Raw genomic sequence first — 27,616 nt, 5'->3', positions numbered from 1 at the left:
CGCTTATGCATTTTTTCCAGTTTAAAAAAAATTTTTTATTGGAGTGCAGTTGATTTACAATGTTAAAAGACCATTTTTCACCCATCAAATTAGTAAGGGTTAAAAAAACATACTACCAAGCAGGGTGTATACTTATATTTCTGGTGAAGTTGTGGAATGGTATAGCCTTTCTATAGGGCAGTTTTATTATTTATCAAATTTTATATAATATATAAAGCTTTGACCAATCCGTTTTACTTCTAACAAATCATCCTAAGGAAATAATTGTGTATAGAAAAAAAGTTATAAAGTTGTGCATTTCAACATTCTTTAAAACTGAGAAAAATTGGACATGATCTAATGTACAGCAGGAGAGTCATTAGTCAAGAGTTTTGTGGGGTTTTGAGTTTCAGAATGGGATTTTCACAGTGGAACGAATCTGAGGCAGTTTGATGATCCACATGGTAGTAATTCATTTGTTTCTGATGACGTAAGATTGGTGTACACACCAGAGTATTCAAATTTTATAGATGTACTCAGTTTTAAAATGAAATACCACTGCCAGCCACATATGCTGTCCAGGATTATGGGAATTCAAATATTGGCCTGTGGGTCAGATTTTTATTTCACTGAAGCTCTTTGAAAATTGAATTTATGCCTTTGAGAGGTCCAATTGCTGTTTGATTAGGACTTTCATCCTTAAAATATGATGTGCTAAGGGAAATTCTCGCGGTCTTTTATTTCCATGAACAAGTGCCAGTTAAGGAAGAAGCCAGCTGGCTGAGGTTTCTCTTCTGTCGCTTCCTTGCATCCACAGATCAAGATCACAGACTCCACTAGTCTGTGGTTCCAGAATACGAGGGTTGGTTGAGGCTCTTTGTTCCATCTTTTTCCCGTTTGCCGAAAAGCAACCTACATCTCCAGAGTTCCTATCCATTTTTTTGGCACTGGGGCTGAATGTGTTTTGTGTTCAATTCTTTTTCAGAGTTTCGGTTCAGGAGAGAGAATTTGATTTCATTCCCCCCACCCTGCTTGACAACCTTTCTTAGCAAGCCTCTACTTTTTATCCTTTTGTTTCTCATGCATTGAAGAGCAAGGAAGAGAAGGCAGGAATATTGAAGCATCCTTAGAGTTTGCAAACCCTTCTAGCTGATAACCAGGGGCAAAGCCTACCTCCGTAGATAAGTCAAAAGCAGATTTCCATTTATGTAGTGCTTTTATCTGAAATATGCATGTGGATGGTTAATTCCAGGGGAATTTTCAGAACTTTTCTGATCCCATGCTAGAGGGTCTTCTTCTTATTGAACTTTATATGACATAGACCTATACCTTATCCCTTTGTGGTGGTTCTAACATTTGCTCATTTTGCTTTTTTATTCTTTCTGCTGAAATAGTCCCTTGATTCTTCTGATCCAATTATAGGTTTCATTTGTGCCGTCTCCATTACCCTTTACTGAATCCAGATTGGTTTGGTGAGAGTCATGGTCATTCTAATCTCATTTTTCTTGTGAGAAATAAGTATAAATTCTTCTTTGCTACAGCTGTCCCTTTCTGGTGCTTGTGTACCTTTATCTTTTTTTTTTTTTTTTTTTTTTAAGCATTCTTCTTATCATGAAAGCATTCCTTTAAGAGCCTTTCCTGAATTTCTGTTTCATTTTTCTTCATTATTCACAATTAAAACAGTTGAGAGACTGTTCAGAGTGATTATGTCTTGTAATATTTTTTCTCCCTTGAATATAATTCCCAAATGACATTTTCTGTGAAATAGTCATGTCTTTAAATGCTTTGAAATTTGTGGTTTAATTTTAGGATGAGTTAGAGTAGCCATTTTGGGGAGATAAATAGATATCATGGTTGTCTTAGTTAAAAGCTGAATGACTATTCATTTAGAGATTTCTCTATTTCCTCCTGAAATTATCCCAAAATACAGTAGAAAGACCCCTGCCCCCTGTAAAACCACAAGGACAAAGAGAACAGGAGAGGAAACAGAAACAGCAAAATTTTGAAACTTGTCTGATCTAAAGGGGATCCCAGAGCGCTGAAACTCAAGTCCACAGAGCAAGAAACCACAAAGCATATTCGTTTGCCCGGAAGAACCCAAGAAAACTCAAGAATGAAATTCACATGATAATCCTGAAAACAGGAGAAGAGCAGGGGTTGAAAACACAAGCATGGGTTGGAAGTCTGATGCAGATGTAGTTTGGGCTCCAGATCCTCTCCCCTACCTCTTGTATCAGGGCAGCTCTCCCTTCTCCATCCTGGCATAAAACTGAAAACAAGAGTTGGAGGAGGATGGACCAGAAGAATCTGGACTAAGGCTTACCAGGCACACCTGAATGTGAGCACTGAAACGTGGGGATTGTGGTGGATGGTTTATAAAGATGGCTACAGTAGCTCCCATATCCCTGTATGTGTGTTGCTTTGCAATGTGACTTTGTCTCTCCTCCCATCGAGAAGTGGAGTCTATTTTTATGTGCATTGAATCTGGGCTGGCTTTGTGACTTGATTTGAGTAATGGATTGTGGCAGAATTGATGTAGAAGGAACGTAGGCTTCAGGGAGAGTTGGCAGTTCCACTCTTGCCCTGTTGGGGTTGTGAGACTATCGTGTGAAGAAGCCAGGTAGTTTCTCTGAGGAGGAAACACCACATAAAGAGGCCCAGCCAGCAGCCAGCACCAACCACAGGCATGTTGGTGAGGCCATTTTGGACCATCTGACTGTAGTCACTTGACTAGATGCCTGCAGTACATGAGTAACCCCTAGGCGAAAACACAGTAACTGTGGCTGGACTCAGTCCCACTTACCATCCTACACAATTGTGAACAAGCAAGTGGTAGTTGTTTTAAGTTTCTAGGTTTGGGGAGGTCTGTTCCACAGAAATAGATAAGGAATACAAACATTAAGTGAATATTTGTGAAAACCATAGGCCTATTCCAATGTTAAGATCCCAGGTTTATCCCTTCCAAGTAGGACATGGGAAAAATTTCCTTAGAGGAATATTACAAACTATAGTGGGTTGAATAGTAGCCTAAAAAGATATGTCCAAGTTCTAACTCTCAATATCCATAAATGTGACCTCATTTGGAAGTAGGGTCTTTGCAGATGTGCTTAAGGATGTTGAGATGAAATTATTCTAAATTTCATATGGACCCTAAATCCAATAGCGTTCTTATAAGCAACAGAAGAGAAGACATAGACACACAGAGAGAAGGTGGCTGTGCGAAGAAGGAAGCAAAGACTGTAGTTATGAAGCTCCAAGCCAAGGAATGCCAAGGTTTGCCAGCAACCACCAGAATCAAGGGGAGAGGAATGGAATAGATTGTCCCTCTGAGTTTCCAAAGGGAATCATCTTTTTTAACACCTTGATTTTGGACTTCTGGCCTCCAGGACTGAAAGAGAATAAGTTTCTGTTGTTTTCTGCCCTGCATTTGTGGTACTTTGTTACAGCAGCCCTAGGAAACTAACATACCAACCCAAGGGGGGAATGCCTGGATATTTACATCAGAAATTTCCTGAGTCTAGCCAGAGAATTCTACAATGAAGCCCATGAGTCAGTAAGCTCTGCTCATGAATACAGAGCTTCCAACCAATTTTTTTCTTGCCGAAGTTTTAAGTAGGTTTTTAAGTAGTTGATTTAAAAAATGGGTTTTAAATAACCAAGGCTTACCACATGTTTGAGGAAATTCTCTGCTATAAAAAAGAGACAAAGGCAAACAAATAGAATCAAGAAACTTGGAGGAAATAGAGGCAATGCAGGGAGAAGGAAACTTTAAAAACTGACATTAATACATCAGAGCGATTAAAAAATTGCAGCCATGAAGCAAGAACAAGATGCTATGAGAAGATTCAGAGGAAGAAAAGAGCAGAGAACTCAATTCATTAGTTGGTTTAGAAGATAAAGTTAAGAAAATTGCTCCCGAAGGAGAGCAAACAGCAAAGAAATGGAAACAAGATAAGGAAATTAGTAGAGTGATCCTGAAGGTCCACTATCTGAATAATAGGAATTACAGAAAAAGATAAGAAAAAGTAGAAGGGAGGATATCGTCAAATAGGTAATACAAAAAACGATTAGCGCCAAAAGGTCGAATGTCTAAATTGGCAGGGTCCACTGAATGCCGAACACAGTGAATGTAGAAAGATCCACACAGAGACAAATCATGGTGAAATTTCACAATGCCAAGGATAAAGTGAAACCCTAAAGGCTTGCAGAAAGGGGGAAAAACCCTTATCAAATTAATGAACAAAAACAGGTCCTATGAAAAGAATTGGAATCAGATGACATCAGACTTTTCAGCAGCAACTCTGGAAGCCAGAAAACATGAAGCAATGATTTCTGACCTAGAATTTTCTACCTGGTTAATTTGTCAACCAAATATGTGCACAGAATTAAAGAAAAAACATAACACACACAAAAATACGTGCAAGAAATAATTTACTTCTCAAGCGCTCTTTGATAAGAGTGACAGAATGCAGTTGGGACAAAAAGCTGAGTGAAGTTCTAAAACTCAACCAGCCTGGAAGAAGGAGGACATGTATAGGGGAAAAATGGAATTCATGGATTACCTGTTGACTTTGGTGTGGAAAATGAAACCGAGAGACCATTAGAGTCATTGGGAAGAATTTGTGATAGGGACATTACAAATTACACAAATGGATGGGAATTCCAGCAATTAAATCAGAAAAAAATTCTATAAGAATAGAAACACAATCAGGTTATACAGTAGACTCATTGTTAACATTTGTGTACTCAGGACAATTTACACACTGAATTGTAGTTTAATAAAAATCAAGATATAACTATACTGGGAGGATGCATAGAGGGAGAAATTTAGTTTGCTGGCCCAGAAGAGTTGTCTTTATTTAAAACAAGAGAAAGTTAAGAGATAATGTTTAAGTGTATGAAATAGAAAATAACATCATTAACATAATAATTAGGACTATAAAGACTTATTCCATAAGAAATATCTAGAGGTGTTGGCATTATTACCTCTGGACAGTGGCTCTGTGTATAGAGGGAAATTCTGCTTTTAGTCATAAGCATCTTAGTTTTGACTGACTAAATTATGGATATGTTACTTTGGTAAAAATAAATGGAAGAGAATTTAGCAACATTAAAATTCTTTGCAAATTATATTATGATTTTGTGTTTGGTGTGTTTTGGGAATCATTCCAATCTGGAATCATTAAAAAAGTCAAATTAAATGAATGGATAAAGAAGATGTGGCATATATATACAATGGAATATTACTCAGCTATAAAAAGGGATGAGATGGAGCTTTATGTAATGAGGTGGATAGAACTACAGTCTGTCATACGGAGTGAAGTAAGTCAGAAAGAGAAAGACAAATATTGTATGCTAACTCACATATACGGAATCTAAAAATGGTACTGATGAACTCAGTGACAAGAACAAGGATGCAGATACAGAGAATGGACTGGAGAACTCGAGGTTTGGGAGGGGGTGGGGGGTGAAGGGGAAGCTGAGATGAAGCGAGAGAGTAGCACAGACATATATATACTACCAACTGTAAAATAGATAGTCAGTGGGAAGTTGTTGTATAACAAAGGGAGTCCAACTCGAGGATGGAAGATGCCTTAGAGGACTGGGGTGGGGAGGGTGGGGGGGACTCGAGGGTGGGGGAGTCAAGGAAGGGAGGGAATACGGGGATATGTGTATAAAAACAGATGATTGAACTTGGTGTACCCCTCAAAAAATAATAAATAAATAATAATAAAAAATATTTAAAAAAAAACAAAAAAACAAAAAAAAAGTCAAATTAACTGATTTGAAAGTTACAAAAATTTCAGAAGTTAAGAAGTTAAGATCCAGGAGTTTCAGTTATACTGAAAAAATAATCACTTTTAAAAGTAAGTATTTCAGTTTCTCAGTAGAAATGAAGAAAAACACTCAGACAATTAGATATAAAATAAAAGAAAAAAGCGTTGGACTTAAATTCAGAAGGTTGAAGTTTGAACCTTGGCTCACCCTTTTAATGATTTTATGACTTGGATTGTGAAAGTTAACCATTCTCGGTGTCAGTTTTCCTACCTACAGATGGGGATAAAGATACTAGGTTTACAAGAGCTATTTAGATTATGGGTGCAAAAACTTTTTACAAACTGCACAGCATTGACTACATTATATAAATGTAACCAAGGTTTCCTTAAGTAGTTCTTTTAGCACCAATTGCCTTGTATAGAAAAAAACAATCATCAGTGTTAAGAGACAGTGAAGGGCTCAGATACTGATAGCAAACTAGGCTTTCAAGTAAACTCCATGGGAAACAGGGAGGAAATGTTTCTATTTCATCTTATCAACCATGTCAAATAGAAATAAAAACAAGGGGAAAAAGGGTAATAAAGAGCATTAACCTATGTTGAACATTCATTCATACAGTAAAATTCCAGTATAACTTTCAAAGTGAGGTCTGAAAAATTCGATTGTGTAAAATGCAGGATTTTGCTATTGGGAGGTTAATTAAATGAAAGCAGAGATGGAGGAAGGATGGGAGCTGGTTGACTTACATTTCAATTCTCATTGTTATGAGGTTTTACCGTATTTCACTGAGTCAGTCCTTAATACTTGAATTTTGGATTAGCTCCCAGTAATTCTTATATGGTACTCAGAAAATTGTGGACTTCCTAGAATGCCTACTGATATTTTCACTAATTTAATGAATACTTTTCAAATACGATGATGTTTGTTAGCACATTCTGTTTTGTATTTTGAGCTAGTAACATATTCTCATTGGCAATTAGCTCTATCCCAAGATGCTGGGGTTTTCTGTTGTTGTTTGTTTGAATTTTTTTAGATCTCATGGGCTCCTGGTAGGCTACCCAAGTCGAGTGCAAGGCCTGTAAACTCAGTCTTCCAATGGCACACACAATTTTCATCAATTTGGTTCTTTCTATTTTGTGAGAAATTATTTATCTTTTAGACTGCATGTGATAAGTCTCTCTAACTTCTAGCAGACACATTAATGAGCAGCTCAAAGTCAGACTAGGTCAGTTGAATTCCTCACAGGTGGTGTGGTTTCATTTATTTTCTGTATTTTTGGGTGGTGTCTGGTAATGTAGGCCTCTGCATGGAGTAAAGATTGTAAAATTTACTCAAAGAATGAATTAGCCATTATGCAGCTAGTTTTAGTGGAAAAAAAGCATTCTGTGCTCTTTCAAACATGCAAAAAATGGTTGCATAGCAGCTTTTGTTTCCCCTGCAAAAAGTTAAATGCTATATTTAATAGATGGTTTGAATTAGATTTCACTAAAACGTAAGTATTGAACCTAAGAGATAATAGAATTTTTGAGAATATTACTGAAATATAAAATACTGGCTCCCAAGTTAGCTTCCTCTATCATTTTTTGTTAGTGTATTTAAATATCACTGTTATATTGTGCAGCTGAACGGATTTTTGATCAAAATATCACATCCTTTGTTAGTATTAAAGACATTATTCTCAAAGAGTTTGCTTTTCCCAGTGACACTAAGCATATAATGTGTATGCAGCAAACTTGAGACTAACTCAGTAATATTAGCATATACTGCTTTTTTGGGTACCATACATTTTTCTTACAAATATTAATCCGTTTAATCCCTACAACTACCTTATAAGGTAGCCACAGAGAAGGTGAGTAACTTAAGAAAACATTGTTAATATGAGCCAGCTGACTTGAATATAAACACTCTCACTCCAGAGTTCTCACCCTACCTTTTTATTTTTATTTTCTTTTGCTAACCTTTGTGTTCTTGAATCACCATGGCAGACTGCTCTCATGAATCTATGGCAGGTTCTGTAGACATACACACACACACACAGGTGGATTTACCTAGAACATTCTGCTTTGGTAGGGAGTCATTTTCTTTTTACACAATTTATGATTAGCATACTTCAGTGTTTGTAGAAAGCTTTTGCAGATAGCTATTAGCTTATAGTGAGTGGATACTTGGCAGTGCATTTGCACTGATTATTGACTTGGTTTTATTAATTTATTGCTTTATGGAGAACATTTGTCTAGTAGTTAAAGGGCTGTTTTCACTGATTAAATCTGAGAGATGCATAGGAATAATGAAATCATGATCATTTCCCAAAGATTAAGTAGTTATGACACTAGTAACCTCAAACGCTGTGCATTGAACCATTTTGCTTAAAAAATCAATATGCCTTTTTAGCACAGAGGAAAATATCTACAAAATTGCAGGTACTCTACTATTGTTCTGTTTTGTTTAGATAACTAATGTGACAACAGACTATTGTATTGACATCATAAGGAAATTTGAAGTTTCCGAAGAAAATAAGGTGAAAAATGTCCTTGGCATAGAAGGTAAAATAACTAATATTCTTAATTTCTCACTTCTCAATTCAGTTTGCTAAGTTACATTCTAGCAAAATTTTTAGGAAAAGAAATTGGGAGATATCCTTGGAATTACAAACAATTCAAATAAAACCCACAACACACACACACATTTTCCTGCAAAACAGATGTCATGATTTTGCTGTTTCTCTTACTTTTGCAATGACAGTAGCATTTTCCACTCCAAGCAAGTCAACTTGGTGCCACTGTACATGATAGATGCCAAGAAATATTTTGACTTTTATCAAATTTCTAATTTTTAGAAATAGTCTCAACCTGATAATCTCATGAAGAGAAATTGGTCCTAAAATAAGTAAACATGCTTTTTTTTTTTTTTTTTTAATTTGACAACTAATCTGCTTTACCTGGTTGGTGGTGGTAGAGAGGTTGTAGGAAGCACAAATTTTGTTAATGTGACTATCTCATTTTATGGTTGAGGAAAGTAAGGCTTAAGTAATTTGCCACTCAGGATCTAGCTCCTAGGTTATTACATATAAATGACATGGTATGAATATAGCTACATATATCTGTAAGTTATGCATATTTAAAATATGTAGGGAGACAAATTGTAGGCAGCTACCCAAAAGAGAACAGGTTCCAGGCAGAAAAGGTAATCGTAATAAAAAACTACTGTGGCGACCCACTGCCTGCAAGAGCATCCAAAGCCATGGTTTATCTTAGCAATTTGGATTGTTGGCCTCCTGTTCCCCCAGACAGGCTCAGTGTGGACAGGGGGGTTTTGATACTGTACTTTCGGGGATGGAGGCTAATTAAAACAAAGAAAAAAGATTTAATATTTATAAAATTAAAAGCTATTTTAAAAACAACCGAAGAAGATAAACTGATTTGGAACTTCCTAACCAAGAAATGAATCTTTTCCTTGGTGGAGCCTTAAAAGATGGAATTAAACATGATTTCTAAGTTATGGCCATAAAGGGGGGCATGAAGAATTTCTCCAAAAAATCTTGAGGACTTGAAATAGTTTACACTAAAAATCATTCCATGTAGGTGCTTGTAGGACATTCACATGTTTATTGATATGGTAATGAATGCCTCTCCTTCCCAGGCACTATGTTTTTAAAAAAATGTAGAAAAACTGATAGGATTTTGTACATAATCTTGAAACACTTTTTCACATTTATCAAATGTGCTAGCTGTCAGCAGCATCTTCCCAAACCAGTTTCGTAGTCAAATAATCATACCCTGATTTTAGGCTCTGCCTAAATTCTGACCTGTTATCTCAGCTATGGCACTGACAATACTATCAATATTTTTCAAATCAACTTAATAACCTATCAAGTTGCTGGTGATCAGTATATCACTTAGGATAAATGTGGCTTTAACACTGCATCAGCCATCTGTTGGGTCACACTGCATACTCATAGCTTGAATTCAACAGTTACAGAATAGTTTTGCAATAAGCCCCTCCCTCCCTCAATCAAAATTCTTAAAAAGTCTGTTTCTCTGTAGGTTATGTTTAAACCACTACCCCCCAAAAAGTCATATTTCAGTTTTTGACACTATCTGTTTGACCTGAAGCAAATTTCCCATTGCCCCAATATTCCCTGCAGAGGCTGTCCCGAAGGTAAATAAGATAAGCACTATGAACAAGCTTTGATCTCTCTTGTCCTTTTTAGAGTCAATTAAGTGTATGTGCTTTAAAGCTGTAACACTTCACTCTCTCTTCCAAAGGCTTCACGAATTTCATGCGTAGTCCTGCTTGTGACATATTTAACCCACTTCATCATGACGTGTACCAGGACATGGATCAGCCCCTGTGCAACTACTACATTGCTTCTTCCCACAACACATACCTGACCGGGGACCAGCTCTTGTCTCAGTCCAAAGTGGACATGTACGCGCGGGTGCTGCAAGAGGGCTGTCGCTGCGTGGAAGGTGCGTGCTTTGTCTGAGTTCAAGTGTGTGTTGGTGAACATGCCCTTTAGTCGATCAAGTCTAGTATAAACAATGGAGACCTAAAAAAATGCACTCATGCTAATCAGAACCATTTTCCTGCTCATTGTGAAGTCATTCTTAGTTCGTAATCCCCTCTGACTTCTCCTTACAGTTCAAGCGAGGAGAGAGAGATGTATTAGTAGTTGGGAGGCACACCTTCAGTTGCTGAAAAATTGTGATGAAAATGAAAGCTTTTCCTAGAAAGGTTTTTTTAAATTAAATCATGACAAAAATAGTTCAGAATAACTATTTTTAAAATACTTCATGGTCTATCAGTCAGCTAACACTTATTATATTGCTAGGAGGTTCCTGGGGATGAGGACACAGATGTGAGACATGGTCTCTCTCTTCAAGGAGCTCACAGTCTAATAGCAGGGGTGGACATTAAAAACGATAGTACCATGTGAGAATTCCACCAGTTGAATCACATGTGGTAGAGAGTGGATACAGAGAGTGCAGGGTAAGGTAAAATGCAATGAGAAATTCGTTTGGCTGGAGAGGTAGACTTGGGTCAGCAATAAAGGGTTTTGAGTGCTGTGAGAAGGGGTTTCAGCTTTACCTTTTGGTAACGAGGGTCTTTAGAAAGATTGCTTGGGCAGCAGTGTACGAATATAATTTTTTTTAAAGATATATGTTTGTGGAGGGGGAAGGGAGGTGAAACTAGAACAAGGAGAATGGTGGGAAGGCAATTGAAATGATTCAAAGGGAGTTATCAAAGGTTAGACCAAGTCAGAGATGCTTATGTGGATATCAAAGAAGTAAACTTACAGGACCTGGTGAGAAAAGTAAAGGATATAAGGCGTGAAGGGGAGAGCTGGAATGAATGATGGTGCCATCACATGCTATAGGGACTGAGAGGAAGAGCATTAATGAATTCAGCTTTCATATACATTTTGAGTTTATAGTGACTTTGTAACATTTACATAGGTATTTTTATCAGCCCGTTGAATAACAATATGTGAACTCAAAAGAAGGATCCAGACAAGATAAAGATTCCACAATTCTTAGTTTTCTGTGTGGTCGTGTAAAAGCTCACTTAGCGGCGTGGAAAAGGAACAAGGCCTGAGGACTTATGCAATCCAACATTTAGAAGTAGAAAGAACAAGGGAAACTGATGAGGGTAACTAACAAAGAGTAGCCACTTGGACCTAAGGGATGAAACGGTCAAATATGTCCCCTGCAACAGAAAAGTAAAATAAAGGTAAAGACTAAGTATCCAGCCTGGTTGCATTTGACAGCTGGGCAGTTATTAGTGTCTATTGCTGTAGAGTTTTGGCAGCCTTTTAGTGGGAAGGTCAGGTAGCTAATCTGCTGTGAGTTAGTCACTTGGGATTTTTCTGCGTTAGAAAAATGCAGGATTGATACAGGATTGGGGAGGTTTTGAGACTTGAAAGAGGGGAAATGAGGATTCATTTGTTTTTTGGTGGGGTAGGCCGCAAGAAGTTTAAAAATGGTTCATGCATGATAGTCTCTCTTCTCTGAGGATAGCAGGAGAGAACACCACTCACTGTGTAGAGCTGGTGGATGTTGGCGGGGGCTTAAAGAGATGAGCAAGCAATGAGAAAGGAGTTGACAAGATAAACTGGGAAAGGCCTGGCTTAGTTCAAAAACAGTCTTTAACAGAACAGTCTTTTCCACCCCATTCCCAATAAATCAGGTGTAGGAGCAGTGAAGACAGATTCTAGAATTGATCCAAGACTTTGGATTTCTAGGTCATATAAAATATTTTCAAGATGTTGGTGAGAGCTCTTTTAAGTAATTGACAGTAGTTCCGTGAACTAGGAAAGGAAATGAAGGGGCCACAAAATGCTGTTAAGAGACTAGAAGACTCAAAGAAACAGAAATATCGAGAATGTCGGTATCACACATACAATAAAGAACAGAATTATTATCACGAGCTGGGATTTTGGATATAGTTGAGGTGATGCCTATATGCAGGATGTGTCATGGGTGAGTGTGATTAAAGTAGAGTGAAGCCAGGAGTTGTCAGCATTGAGGGGGTCAAGGTTAAGTGACTGGGTAGATTGCCCACATGGACTTTTAAGTCAAAGGATGCGGACAGGGAAATTAAAAATTAAAAAATTAAAAGTTGGATATTAAAAACTGTAAACCAGATACTTAAGTACAAGAAGAATGCTATGGAAAAGGTACTTGGAAGATGCCAGGAAGACAGAGATGGATAAAGTGAGGTTTAAAAGTGAGGGGAATTTCTTATGACTGTAGAAGAACAATTGTTTAAAAGTAGCATCTTCATTTTGTGATTTATACAAAAAAAGCATCTGTAGAGAAAGGAAGAAATGTCCTCCAAGGGAAACTGGTTGTTAACCAAGATGAGGAGGTGGAGGAAGAATTCCAGAGAGTCTGATGATGAAAAGGGGTTTGTTTATGCTGGCGTGGAGATTCCGTGGAGCAAAGGGGAATTGCTTTTTGGTGGGAGCATAGGGGAGTCAGTAGTAGATAGCAAGTTGTTCTTGGGGTGGTGGCATAGTGTAGGGAGATGAATAAAGCAGTAGGGCAGTGAGTTAATACTGTTGAGTGGAGGAGCGGTTCTTTGTCAGATAGTTTCTGGCTGAAGAATTTTCTGCTACAAAAGTAGCAGTTGTAATGTTGTAGTAATGTTATAAAGACATATTTTAAAAATGGAAAGGTATTAAAAACTATCTGCATACTGAACCATTAGGACCACTACAAATTCAGCACTCTGGAAATGGATGCTTAAGACATGACCTTTTTGCAGTAGATGCAGAGAAGACATACTGACAATAGTGACTGATAATTGAGTAGCTTAAACAACTGGATAATGAAGATGCTTATAAAATATTAACCCAAAGGAAAATCTTTCAAGCAATAAAAGGTCTTGAGGTGATATTCTGTTCTCAGCCATTATTCAACCATTTGTTCACGCGGCACTTAAGCAGTTTTACAAGTCTGTCACGCATGGAGATGCCTGGGGTGCACACCCCCATTGGATTCAGAGTGATGGTTGTCTGTCATTTTAAATGGTGACATTTTCTTGGAGCTCAAGTATGGAAAATGACTTCTAGTGACTCCATGAAGTGGAAGTCAACTCCAGGCAGTTTTGCAATTTTGTTACTTCTGTGCCCTGTATTGTTTCTTTTGCTTTTTAGGTCTTTCAGGTACCCAATTATCTCTTTCTTGATTTCTCTGTCCAAAATCAGTGACCTTTCTATCCAAGTTTAACCATGTTCTCATGATCAACTCCTTACTGAATCAGCTCTTCTAATTCTCCAGCTTTGCTTGAGATATTAAGAAGGAAAGTTATCTGATTAAGATAGTTTATAGTAAGGCAAAAATAATGTTTAGTTTTAGGCTTTTCAGTGATCTTTTAATTTTAAAATTAGCTTTTGGAAATTCTGTGCAGCAGATGACATTGAACATGGGCCTTCCCTTGTACCTTCTTTCTTCCTCTCTGCCAGTCACCAAAGTAATAGAAGCTACTTTGCCTTCCTTGTGTGAAAGGTGTTACTTGCTCCAGACATTCACACAAACTGAGAATATGCACAGCTTTGGTATTTTTTTTTAAGAACTTTTATTGAGATACAGTTAACAGACAATAAACAGCATATATTTAGAGTGTACAATTTGGTATCCTAATCTCCCAATTCATTCCCCCCCAACCCTCCCCGCTTTCCCCACTTGGTGTCCATGTGTTTGTTCTCTACACCTGTATCTCTATTTCTGCCTTGCATTTCCTCTTTCATAGTTGTTAGCATTTGCCTTATGTATTGAGGGGCTCCTATATTGGGTGCATATATATTTATAATTGTTATCTCCTCTTCTTGGATGGATCCCTTGATCTTTATGTAATGTCCTTTCTTGTCTCTTGTAACATTTTTTATTTTAAAGCCTATTTTATCTGATGTGACTATTGCTACTCCAGCTTTCTTTTGATTTTCATTTGCACGGAATATCTTTTTCCATCCCCTCACTTTCCATCTGTATGTGTGCCTAGGTCTGAAGTGGGTCTCTTGTACACAGCATATATATGGGTCTTGTTTTTGTATCCATTCAGCCAGTCTGTGTCTTTTGGTTGCTGCATTTAGTCCATTTCCATTCAAGGTAATTATTGATATGTATGTTCCTATTACCATCTTCTTAATTGTTTTTGTTTTTCTAGGTCTTTTTCTTCTCTTAGGTTTCCCGCTTAGAGAAGTTCCTTTAGCATTTGTTGTAGGGCTGGTTTGGTGGTGCTGAATTCTCTTAGCTGTTGCTTGTCTGTAAAGCTTTGAATTTCTCTGTCGAATCTGAATGAGATCCTTGCTGGGTAGATTATTCTTGGTTGTAGGTTCTTCCCTTTCATCACTTGAAATATATCATGCCACTCCCTTCTGGCTTGCAGAGTTTCTGCTGAGAAATCAGCTGTTAACATTATGGGAGTTCCCTTGTATGTTATTTGTTGTTTTTCCCTTGTTGCTTTTAATAACATTTCTCTGTCTTTAATTATTGTCAGTTTGACTACTATATGTCTTGGCGTGTTTCTCCTTGGGTTTATCCTGCCTGGGACTCTCTGTACTTCCTGGACTTGGGTAGCTATTTCCTTTCCCATGTTAGGGAAGTTTTCAACTAGAATCTCTTCCAATATTTTCTCAGGTCCTTTCTCTCTCTCTTCTCCTTCTGGGACCCCTATAATGCAAATGTTGGTGCGTTTAACATTGTCCCAGAGGTCTCTTAGGCTGTCTTCAGTTCTTTTCATTCTTTTTTCCTTATTCTTTTCCACATCAGTGATTATCACCATTCTGTCTTCCAGCTCACTTATTCACCCTTCTGCCTCAGTTAATCTGTTGTTGGTTCCTTCTAGTGTATTTTTCATTTCCATTATTGTGTTGCATATCTCTGTTTGTTTGTTCTTTAATCCTTCTAGGTCTTTGGTAAACTTTTCGATCTTTGCATCCAGTCTTTTTTCAAAGTGCTGGATCATCTTCACTATCATTATTCTGAATTCTTTTTCTGGAAGGGTGCCTATCTCCTCTACATTTAGTTGTTTTTCTGGGGTTTTATCCCGTCCCTTCATCTGGTACAAAGTCCTCTGCTTTTTGATTTTCTCTCTCTTTCTGTGGCTGTGGTTTTCAGTTCCACAAGACAAAATACTGCTGATATTGCTTGATACTGCTGTCTGCCCTCTTCCACCTTCAGTATAATTTTAAAGGATGTGCAATCTCTCAAATATCTCTCTTGCCAAGCCTGCATCAGCAAATTCCTCCTCTGTTGTTTGGCATGAAATTCTCACTATAGGAATAATCTATGACTGGACAGTGAAAGTCAAGCTGCTATTTCTGGAAGATTATGTTGAGAAGAAGAATTATATTTATCTGGGAGACTTGGTCAGCTTTGAACTTGCTGGATTTCCTGTTTGAAACTGTCACCAATTGTCACCTTGGCTTTGAATGTACTGCGAAGGAACAGGGAAACCACCATGATTTCATCCCCTTTTGTGGTCTAGATTCTGGTTAAGTGCTTTCCATACATTCTCATTTAATTCTTACAACACTAAGGAAGGTGGAGTAATGGCCTTAAGAAGGTACCCCAACTTGGTGTAAGGTTGGTGGCTCAAGGTCCTGTAGCTAGGAAGCTTGGAAGCTGATATTTGGACCCAAGTTGTCCAACTCTCCCACTTTGCTTCTCCAGGAAGCCTGTGTGGTTTTTGGAGAAACAAGCATTGAATGACATGACCAGCCCAAGAGGGGATCAAATGAGGGCCTCAGGTCACATAAGGAATGCTAGGAGACACAATGCACAGCACAGAGGGGAGGCTGCTTGGCTCGTAATTAGGCCCGGCATCTAAATTTCTAGATGTTCCTGAAGACTTTAGAACTTGATAACATGATCTTTTGTGCTCTCCTGACAATTTCTGTCAGCCCTGTAATTTGAAGATCTTAGTTTACACTTCAAGCCAATCTAACCTTGATTCTGGATGAAGCTGTTTTTATTCTTAAACGATTGCAGCTAGGATTTTAAAAAGCTGATTTATAGAATGCAACAGGTCATGGATTAGAAATTTCAGGTCCCAGAGATAAATTTCTGAAGCAGCTTTTGCCACGTACAGTACTTAGAGATGGAGAGTAATGATTCTGGACGGTGTTTTCATGGTACTGTGACCTGAAGAATCTCTCTACTTTCAAGCTTCCATTTTGATAATATTGTGTTTTTCATCTCCATTAGTTCAGCTGCAGCAATGTCCTTGTTCAAGATATACATGGTGTCTTGGGGAAGACTAATAAGTCTTTTTTTTTGGTGAAGTGGGTTTGTCAGCAAATCATATTGATGACATTTTTTACACAGCCTTTCATTTCCCTTGATTTTCAGCCCTAGTTGCTTAATAAATATGGATGTTCTGTCCAGGGGATTTTCACTCTCATTATGGAACTGACGTTGCATTGCTGTTATAATCAGTTTACAACTTTTCGTGTGATCTCTGGGAGCACTATCAGGGTGGAACATTTTTAAGTTCCATTATGAAAATCTGTCATGTTAGCCTCTCAGCTGGCCTTCAGATCCGACCAACTCTTTGTCAGGGTGCTTTCAGGGGCTTCTAACATGTGGTCTGATTGAAAAAATGGGCTTGGCTGTTTTTGTGGCTAGGAAATTGGTTAGAGGATTTCTACTTTGCCAGTGTGCTCATCATAGCACCAGCTCTTCCAGGAGCTCTTCATGGCCATTTGAACTTGGCTGTGGATGCCACGTGCTCAGACACCAGCACCATTTGGGAGTGTTATGATCCTCATTTAACAGACAAGTGATAAGATAGACCTAAAAAGTGAATATTAGGAGAACCATCCTCAGCTATGCATGTTCTGCCTGTGTTATAAATGTTAGCAAAAGAGCTCCTCCTTTCACAACCAGTGTAGTTTCTTATAAAGAGATATTTTTATGTGTACATATAATTAAGTCGGCTGTGGCATTGCTTTGTCTATTTTGTATTCTTTTTGAAAAGGTATTAGCTCATTTATGAGGAACCCTGCTATGCCCTTTTTCTTCCAAGATGGCATATAAATTGGGGTATATTGTTTAAGTTACATACTTTTGAAACATCTGTTTATTCTTTTTACACTTATATCCAAAGAGAAATTAAAGAATATCAAGTACGTGTCAAAAGAGGGATGGAGCTCCTCTCCTGAGAAGATACCTTTATATATTTGACCTCATTTAACAGGCCTAAAGGAACAGTATAGCACTGTATGATAGCATCCCAAAATATTTGTTCTTAAACTTTGTTTCCAGTATTCCTGTGGTATTAACCTTGAAAGTACTTTCTCCTTTTACATTTTACATTTCTTCTCCTAAAGATATTTTAATAGGCAGTGTTTAATTGATATATGTAACAGTAATAGGGAACAGAACCTCTCTCTCTCTCATCTAGAGAGACAGAAGGAGAGAGGAAAGAGACAGAGACCTTCGACTTTCCTCAGATCTGGTAACTGGGTCCTTATTCCTACTTAGGAATGATTGATGGACAGTGAGAAGTAGTTATCTCATTTAGACACACATTTCCTGTTGGGCTGCTGCATTCGTTTATGTGACCTGCTAGGTTCTTGTTGGTATTTGAATTTGTCACCCTCCCTCCCCCCATATCATAAGCAAAGGCAATGTCATAAGAGCTGGCAGGGTTCTATGGGGGATCCTGGTTTAGGATCTAAATCCTTAGTCAAGGATTTGACCCTTAACTGGGATTGAGATATGCAAAGCGAGAGAAGGGACTTCAGCTAAGCTTAAATGAAAGAAGCAAAGGCATGGAAGTAGGATTGTATGTGGGGAAGTTTGCCTACCTGGAAGAATAAGTCTGTGAGGTTGGATGTAGGAGAAAATAAGTTTGACTTGTTAAACGGGAGCTAGGATATTAATTAACTAGTTTCTTTAACAGTTAAGCCTAAAATCTCTGTGCCCTAAAACAACTGAAGTTTATTTCTTCTGTGAAGTCCAAAATAGCTGTTCCTAATGGGTGACTCTTTCAAGCAGTGATTTAGGGGTACAGGCTCTTTCCCTCTGTGTCTGTGCCATCTTCAGCACATGACTTCCAAGGTCACAGCAGAAGAGACAGCATGGATGACTGTGAGGGTTTTCATAGACCAGACCTGGAAGTGGTGCACATCATTTCTGCCCACATTTCATGGCCATGTCCTTCCCAGCAAGGGAAGGCTGGGAACTTTAGTCCAGCTGTGACCTTGGGCGAGAGAGAAAACAGGCTTAGTTGAATGACTAGTCAGTCTTTAGCACCAGAGATAGGAACCTTGGGGTAAGCAGGCAGGACCTGCTATAAGATGCTTATTAATAAATTTAACATAGATCTACTGAGTACATACTATGTGTTTGATGCTATGTTATGTGCTGAGTAGGCTTTTGAGCAAAGTAGTGACATGGAGAAAGCAGTGTTTTGAGAAGTTAGTCTGGTGGCAAAGTGTAAAACAAGGGAAGGCAAACTCTAAGTCAGGAAGGATGGTGAGGAAGTTGTCTTTCTCCAGCTGGGGGCCAGTGAGGTTGTCCATACATATAACAGTATCAATAGTGTCAATAACAATAATGATTACCGTGTGCCATGCAGGATTATAATCAACTTTACATGTACTCATAAATCACTCAAACTTATGATTCAAATCCTGTTCTTAGTTTTCCTTTTATGGATGGGGAAGCAATACTTTAAATTATTAAATCATTTGCCCATATTCACATAAATCTTAGCAAGGCCTGAAGATTTGAACTTAAGAAGTCAACACTATTTTAGAACTACTGTCGAATTAATAAAATGGAAATAAATCTAATGCAAACATAATGAGTTTAAGTGGACAATAATGAAGAACCCTGTTACTGATTTGGGAGGGTCATTGAGACTTATTAAAAGACTATAGTAAACTGAATAAGAAGAAGTAAAATTAGAGAAACAGCCTGTTAAGAAATATCACTATCCTCACGCATACTCGAGTGGATTTAGATCAATTTCTAAGGAGAGTTCTTGGTAAATGCTAAGCTGCTTGTGAATATGACCTCTTTGTTAACTATAAGCGCTCACAGTAAATCATTTATAATCTTTGATTCCTTCTTCTGGTAAATATGCTAGAATACATCTCAGTCTGACATCTTTGTCATGATCATAATACGTATAATCTCAAACAGTAAGCTTAATACTTGTCTGCTATTTCCAGAAATATCAGGAAATAGCAGAAACTTTGGGTTGTTGATGTGATGTTCTGGTTTTGGCAGTTGACTGTTGGGATGGCCCCGACGGAGAGCCGGTAGTACATCATGGTTACACGCTCACTTCAAAGATCCTCTTCAGAGATGTCGTGGAGACCATCAACAAGCATGCCTTTGTGAAGAACGAGTAAGTAGAGCAGCAGCTGGGGCCAGGCTCCGCTGGCGTACGGAGCACTGCCTGATATAACATGGCCACCAAGCTACTCACTTGCTTGGAGTCTACATCTCCCTTTCTCCTGCCCTAGTTCTCGCCTTCCTTCCCAACACAACACTGTGAACAAATAACATGGGCTGCATGTACATACTTTCTTGTGCTCTCTTTATTCCTTACCCCATTCTCTCTCAAGATGTTGCCTCCTCGAAGCATGTTCTTACAAAGAGTGACCTCAAAATTTCCAAAGCCAGGGTGTACAGAGTGTCTATAAAGTTTAGAAACACAGGTTACTATACATAATAAATAGCTTATTGGGATTATATTGCAATACAATAAAATAATAATAGCTTGGTTTCCAGACTTGCTGGATGTCCTATACATACTGAAGCGTCTGGAGTCCTTATGTTACTTGACCCCTCCCTGGCATTTGATAATGGTGGTTATTTTCTCCTTAATACCTGCTTTTGGGCGGCTTCTATTATAACATGCTCTTCTCTATTGCTGCCATTGCTTCTCACCCTCTTTCTTTAGCTATGGTCTTTTAATAGTCACTATTTCCTCACTCCTTTAATAGTCACTATTTCCTAAGTTGTCCTTGGTCTGCTTTTTTGTTATTTGCCAGTTATTAACCCAGAATGTTTTCCCTAAGTTTCAGAGATATATTGAAAAATTCTTACTACAAATTCATTCGAGTATCCCATAGGTACCTCAAAATCAACAAATTTCATTATTTATTCAGACATTTACTTAGATATTTAAAGGTGCCTACTCTAAGCCAGGTATACTATAATAGGTGCGGGGAGCTGCAACACTGAACAAGGATAAGAATCCTACCAGCACCGGACCTCCATCCCAAACTGAACTCAGCATCTCATTCTGCCAAGCTTCCTCTTGCTCTGTTTCCTTTTAATTAGGAGGGTAGCACTGTTTACCAACGGCTTTACCTAGGAACTGGGAGTCCATTCTCGATTCAGCCAATCTTATCAATTCTACTTGCTAAATTATCTTTTGACTCCATTGCCTTCTCTTGGTTTTCATTTCTCTTTGGTTCATCCCTACACAGATGTGGTATGTTTCTTTCTGAAAAGATAAGCTGATGTTGTAATTCTTAAAGTCCTTCAAAGACACCCTGTTGTACATGGTCATGCCTTCCATGCCCTTCAAAGCCTGGCCTCTTCCTGCTCTTTCAGTGTTGTCTTCTATCATCACTCTACAGAGACTTTGACTTCTGCCGTCACTGACTGTCTTCCGGAGTCCCTAGGGATCCCAGTGCTTTCACAGCTCTTACCCTCGCCTGTACTGTTCTCTGTGTCTGAAACACTCATCCCTGTTATTCCACCTGCCTAATTCTTGCTCATCCTAGAAGACTGCTTAGGCATTGTCTCTCTGGCAAGCTTACCGATACTACAACTGATTTAAATTCTCCTTTTCTCTGTCCTTAGCACTCTGAGCATATTTCTATCATATCATACAGCACTCTCTTGCAATTGTTGGTGACTGGCCTCCTTTTAAGTAGTTAGGACCATGAACTCATTGAAAATATGCGGCTATGTCTTATTCATTCATTTTTAAAAGAAATTTAAAACACTTTATTCCCTTTTCTTCCTTTGTTTTTTTTTTTTTTTTGGTCACTATGTGCAGCTTACAGGATTTCAGTGAACCCAGGCCCCAGCAGTGAAAGCCCAGAATCCTAATCACTAGGTCACCAGGGAACTCCCCCTTATTTATTCCTTATTGCCTAGTTAGTGTCTGCAACATACCAGACACTCAAGAAATGATTTTTGCATTAAAAGAGACAAATTAAAATGACAATTGCATAAAATTAATTTTGTAGATATTAGTAGCCTTTAAAATCTCTAATATTTGGTCTTCTCATTAATTAAATATGAAGTTGAAATCCTGTTCTGATAAGAGACACTTGCTGCATAGCAGGTTTGGTTTGTGGTGTCTTCTACATGGAAGAATCTCGAGTACTAAATTCTGATGGGTATTTTTACCCTGATTGCTGCTAATCTTAGCCAGGTTGGTGAAGTGATTTGCCATTATTTTCCAGCATGTGAAGTAGGGCGTTGAGAAGACCTGCTGTCTGTGTACTTTGGAGGACCCTCTGGTGACTTGACTGTGGTTACTTCAAATCTGGGGAGCCTGAGGAGAAAAGCACTTCAAATTAAAGCAGTTAATAAGCTTGTTTAGCACATTTTAAAAGTTCAGCCTTAAGTTTTAGTTGCACCTTTAAGCCCGGGTTTCTCAACTTTGGCACTATTGACATTTTGGACCAGATAATTCTTTGTTATGGGGGACTGTCTTGTGCATTGCAGGAGGGTGAGCATGTTCGTGACTTCTACTCGCTAAACACCAGTAGCCACCCGCACCCCCAACATTGTGACCGCCAAAAATGTCTTCAGACATTGACAAATGTCTCTTTGGGAGGGGTGTCACATGATCGGCTCCGCCCCTGTCAAGAAGCACTGCTTTATACACCAAGCATCATTAGACACGAAAAGCCTTTTTATAAACAGATTGATAATTGAAAAATTCATTGCAGGAACTCCCTGATATGACGGCATAGACAGCTCAGGGCTGCTAGTTTGTTGTTTTTCTCTCTAACTCTATGGGATGAGACCCATGTGAAGACACGGGAGCAAACAGATTATAGTCTGGTAACCAAACCAAGCTCAGTCGCCAAAGTTCATCTCTCATATTACCTCTGGCGTCAGGTTTACTAATGAGGATAGAATGTAATTTCAGGAGGTCACAGCCTATATGGTGGAGCTTGTGCTTATCATACAAGCCCAGAAATAAATTTTTTTCTCCACATCGATGTAGGCAGTTTAAATATTGGTTTGTATATTCTGGAAAAAATATATTGCCTATTACTTCGGAAGATACATGATGGAAAACTAGAAAAAAAAAATGAAAATAAGCCTTAATTTGTTTTTCTGAGGAAAAAACGAAGTCAGAAGAGGAGTAAGGTCAAGTAATCATTCCTGGTTCCTCAGGCTGTCTGTGGTAATCACTTCATTGGGGTCTCACATTCTCTGCACAGAAACCTAAGGGCTGGAGGAGAGTAAATGCTTGATTTTTTTTTCCCTTTCTGAAAGTAAAGACTAGTATATAATTCTATACAAATGATTTTGAAATGCCTGACACAGGATGCTATAAAACAAAAAGATCCATTATGTTATTTTATCCTTAGTAGTAATTTTCAAGCTGTGTGATGAATATAAGTTTTTATAGTAAATAATGATAGTGGTCTCCTAGACGTTTCTAGATTTTTGAATAAATAAGACAAAATTGCATTACGAGTTTTCTTTCTTTAGGTTTCTTATCTCTCAAAACTTTCTCTTTTATTTTTTCTTGTCAAAGAGACATACTGTATGTACCGTGTGAGTGCATGTGTGTGTGAGAGAGAGAGAGAGTTGCAAAATATCAGACTAAGTCATCCCACATGGACTGGTATTTTGTTCACTATTTTGCCAGAGGAGTTTTTTTTTTTAATGCATCTCTCATCTTTTTCATTTTAGAAGCATTTTAATCATCACCTCTCTAGGCTTATGAAAATGTAATGAACACACAATGATTTCCAAAGGTCCTTGTGAGTTGCTGTCCTCGACGCCTTTACGATGTGCCGCTGTTCTCTTAGGTTCCCGGTCATACTGTCTATCGAGAATCACTGCAGCGTCCAGCAGCAAAGGAAAATTGCTCTGTACCTGAAAGGAATATTCCGAGACAAACTCGACCTGTCATCTATAGACACAGGAGAGACCAAGCAGCTTCCAAGCCCTCAGAGTTTGAAAGGCAAAATCCTAGTGAAGGTAATTACCTCTGGAATGCAATAGAAGTCATTAATGACCTACTAAGCCCACCCTTCCTTAAGGACTAAAAACTGGTTTATCAAGAGGATAATAGAGTCAATACATGAAAGGTTGTCTAGATTTGTGTATGCACCTTGTTCCAATTTATTTATAGTCATACCTTCAGAAAAAGCTTGTTACTGACTGACCGTGTATCCTGGGATTTGTTTTCATGAAGCGAGAACCTCAATACTGTAAGCCAAACGTTGACTATTTTAGCCTGTAGTAGTTCACTCTGGAGAGAAGTCTGTGTACGGGAGGCATGGATTACATCAGAGGAGAGGCTCCTTGTGTCCGTACCCAAAGCATTTCTTTCAGACTCTTCTCTTCCATTTCAAGCTCCAGTAACTGTCTGTCAAAGAGAAGTCTTCATGGTTGATCAGCCTTGGTTATGTAAGTGAGAAGAGCTCACTCTAAGCAGAGCACAGGCTCACGCATAGTGCCCCACAGGATTCGTGTGCGTGTGGGGGAGCAGTACGTGAATAGAATGACACTTCATAAACAGATCTTCTCAGGGAGAAAACTCACTAACCTGAAATGAATATTATTAATACAAGGAATAGCCAGATAGACAGTGTTCAGATTGCTGATGTGATTTTACTTAATTCCAGTTGATTTTGTGTAAAAACATCTTGGATAGGTGTACTCTTTTGAGACTAAAAACCTAAGGAAGAACAGTAGAGTATTAATATTCAAATGGGGCTATATCTTACTGAAAAGGGATGTGTACAAAAACCGGATATCACAGAGGAGGCATAGGAAAAGTCAGACAGTGTAATTTCATAGCAAGACTTTACCTGGGGCTTTAAGAGAGGACAGCAAATGGGAAGGATGTAAAGTATTCATCTTTGGAATTGTTCAAAACCTGTTTTTCTATCAGTTACATGAGAATTATAGGTTGAATCCATCAGAGAGGTGTCATTGGGCATTTGTATGTGTGAAAGTGTTTTGCATAAAAGCTCCAATTATATAATGAAAGAAATGACATTAAAGTCAATTTTCCTGATGTCTTGCTAATGCAGACTCTTGTGGTGAAAACTGATTGCTGGGTTAGAAAGCTCAGAGTCACCTTAATAGCCTTGTAAATGTTTCCATGTTGTCTTTAGCCAAGCAGTCAGAAGGTAAAACGCAGAATGAGTCCATTTGATTGAAATGCTTCCCATTTGGACAGTGGAAATTAAGGAATATTTGATATGAACTCATTGAATCCCTTCTGCATAACTGGGTTTCGGGTCATTGGGCACAGAATGTCCTAGGGCTGATGGGCACCAGGATAAATCGAGCCAGGAGACCTGAGGCACTCACTGGAAGGAGTGGCAGCAATGTAGGCTGTGGGTATTTCAAAGCAGCTGTGGTTCATTTGCTAGTAGTAATCTTCTCCAGACTTTAAGGAGATTTCTTAGATATCTGGACCAGCACACTCTCATTTGAAGCAACAAAAAGGGAACTGATTTTCCTAAGTTCCTTTAGCATCAGAGCAATCTCTGATCCAAAAGGCAGCATTTGAATCCAAAGGCTACTTAGCACTTTGGAGATGGGCAAATTGATTATTATTATAACTATAACACACACATATACATACACACAGATGTATACACCAGTCGCTCAGTGTCCACAGGGGACTGGTTCCAAATCTGCCATGCTCAAGTCCCTCATATGAAATGGCCTAGTATAGTCGGCCCTTCACATCTGCAGATTCAACCAATTCTTGGATACGGAGGAGCAACTGTGTCTGTGTGTGTATCTCCTGAAAAGTAAACAAAAACTTGCTTTTGAACAAATATAATAACAAACTTAGTAATTTTCCATATACTCACTGCTGAAAGAAACCTTATCTGGTCCAAGCTTCTTACTTTTACAGATATGTCACAGAGTTGTTATTGCTTTCCTGGGGTCATGAAGCTAGAAGCTGAGAGGTGGCTATGGCTCTAGTCTCTAGAAATATTTCCATATACAGTACCATGGAGGAATGAATCTCAGTCCTGAGTGTGACTCCTGCGTGATGTAATATGTATATCAGAAGGGGACTCCTAGGTCATTCTTTGTTTACACCGGGCCACTGTTCAGTCCATAAAATTCTACCTAAATTTATTCTATAATTTTCCTTAGGAATAATACTGTTCATAAGAGGCGTTAAGAAACAATGTTCTTTTGTGTTTCGTTTCTTCCTATTCGACTGTATAAGGTATCTTTTCAGGACCAGGAATGTGGAAAAAGCTGGCAGAAAATATGGCCCTGATGTCTTTTAGTGAGATTTTAAAGGGACTGGAAATGAGGGCACCTTGGGAACACTCTGAGATGGCAACTTTCTCTACTTACTCCCACATTTAAGCGAAGGGGATTTGACACTCAGTGCCATGTTTATATGTCTATAGCTATATATATTCCTATGGAAAAAGAATGTAGTTTTCATTTTGCAGATAGTACATACAAATATATATTACATAGCGGTATGAAGGCAAATTAAATATCACCTTTTTACACCCATAAACAGCCTATTGTAAGTTGAAGAAAATATTTAGGTATTCAAATCCTAAGAGTTTAGATTCTTAATATAGATTTTGTTTTTGTTACACAAATGATTTAACCAGCTTTGAATCTATCTCTATGCCAAGCACCTTAGGTCAAGAGCTTTGGGTGTCAGGGAAGGTACAGGAAAACTGGGAGGGAAAGTTCTCCGAAAATCCGACTGTGCTGGTGGCCCTGTGGAGGGAGAAGTGGATAAGGGGACCATCCAGAGTGCTGAAGGTGGGCCAGTCATGGTGTGAAGAGCAGGAATATGTACTAGAAGTCACTGGAGCCTGAGTTTAGAGAAGATCAGCTGGGTAGTAGCCTGGGATGGTATTTAGAAATTTATCATTATTTTTGGCTGTCAAGCATATGAACATCCTTCCATGTTTAAAGAATTTCCCCCATCTTTATGCTTTTGCTGTATTCCATTCATTTGATGGGGTCACTAGGTTTAGCCCACACGTAAGGGGAAGGGATTATAGAAGGTCACGAATACTAAGAGGTAGGAACCATTGGGGGTGTTTTAGAGGCTGTCTACCACAGTGACCTCGGCCACTTAGCCACAGTCTGGTTCTGCCCCCCTGTCCCACAAGATTCTGGGAGTGATTCAATTTCCTATTAATATTCCTTTCTGCTTACAAGTAAGATGCTTTACTGATACAGATGGTTAGCTGCCCTAGAAGGCCTTATCAGGCCCCTGGGCCATGCCTTCTGCTTCTGCTTTTTATTTACTTTTACTTTTTCTGAATAGAAATTGGGAAATGTAGAAAAGGAGAAAATAACTATCACTTATAATGCTGTTACCCAGAGATTCGTACTCTTAATAATTGACCATATTTCTTGCCAGAGATTTTCCCTGAGTTTTTATACATTGAGATCATAATGTGCATGTAATTCTATAATTTTGATTTTCTACCATTTTGTTATAAGAATTCCCCCTCGTTGTCCAAAAGCTCCTGATTCCTCAAGTGTGTTGCTGAGTGGTTGCGAGGGATGTGCTGCAGCTGGGCAGGGGTGTCACTACATCATCCTGTCACCAGGCCTGCTTGGCACAGAGGACACAGCCAACACGAGGGAAGGGTGTATTTAACCTACTTGGGAGAACAATCTGCTCTAAGGACGTGGGATGGGGCAATGCCTGTTATGACATGTCGTGTATTATCAAACAGAAGCCTGTTCTGATTTTTATTTATAAATATAGTATCTTTAATTAATTAATTGTATTTAATTAGAAGTAATAAAACTGCCTTTTCTTGAAAGTCTCTTCTCCCTTTGTTTTGCCCCTAATTCAAATGCTCTGCCTTCAAGTCAGTCTGAAGTAATGATTGGCAAAGGGATAACACATTTTACTGTCATTTTTAAATTTTTAAAAATAATTTTTAATTGCAGTAAAATACACACAGCATAAAACTTACCTACCATCTTAACCATTTTTAAGTGTACAGTTCAGTCATGTTAAGTACATTCATGTTGTCTTGTACAGAACTCTTTTCTTGCAAAACCGAAACTCCAAACTCATTAAACAACTCCCTATCTCGCCAGCGCCTGGAAACCAGTGTTTTACTTCCTGTCTCTATGAATTTGGCTACTCTGGATATCTTATA

The 27,616-nt window shown here is 38.4% G+C and overlaps 1 protein-coding gene across 1 annotated transcript in view; it reads left to right on the top strand.

The window, feature by feature from the left end:
- The window catches only part of PLCH1 (phospholipase C eta 1), a 216,310-nt gene that overhangs the window by 138,710 nt on the left and 49,984 nt on the right, over positions 1-27,616 (top strand). Inside the window, exons 8-11 of the mRNA XM_057739608.1 lie at positions 8,207-8,300; positions 10,023-10,226; positions 19,500-19,620; positions 23,291-23,462. Of these exons, the coding sequence (XP_057595591.1) occupies positions 8,207-8,300; positions 10,023-10,226; positions 19,500-19,620; positions 23,291-23,462 (591 nt within the window). The remainder of the gene's footprint in view (positions 1-8,206; positions 8,301-10,022; positions 10,227-19,499; positions 19,621-23,290; positions 23,463-27,616) is intronic.

The sequence above is a fragment of the Hippopotamus amphibius genome, chromosome 6 (genome assembly GCF_030028045.1).
Source record: "Hippopotamus amphibius kiboko isolate mHipAmp2 chromosome 6, mHipAmp2.hap2, whole genome shotgun sequence".
NCBI lineage: Eukaryota > Metazoa > Chordata > Mammalia > Artiodactyla > Hippopotamidae > Hippopotamus > Hippopotamus amphibius.
This window is presented reverse-complemented; position numbering and strand designations above follow the sequence as displayed.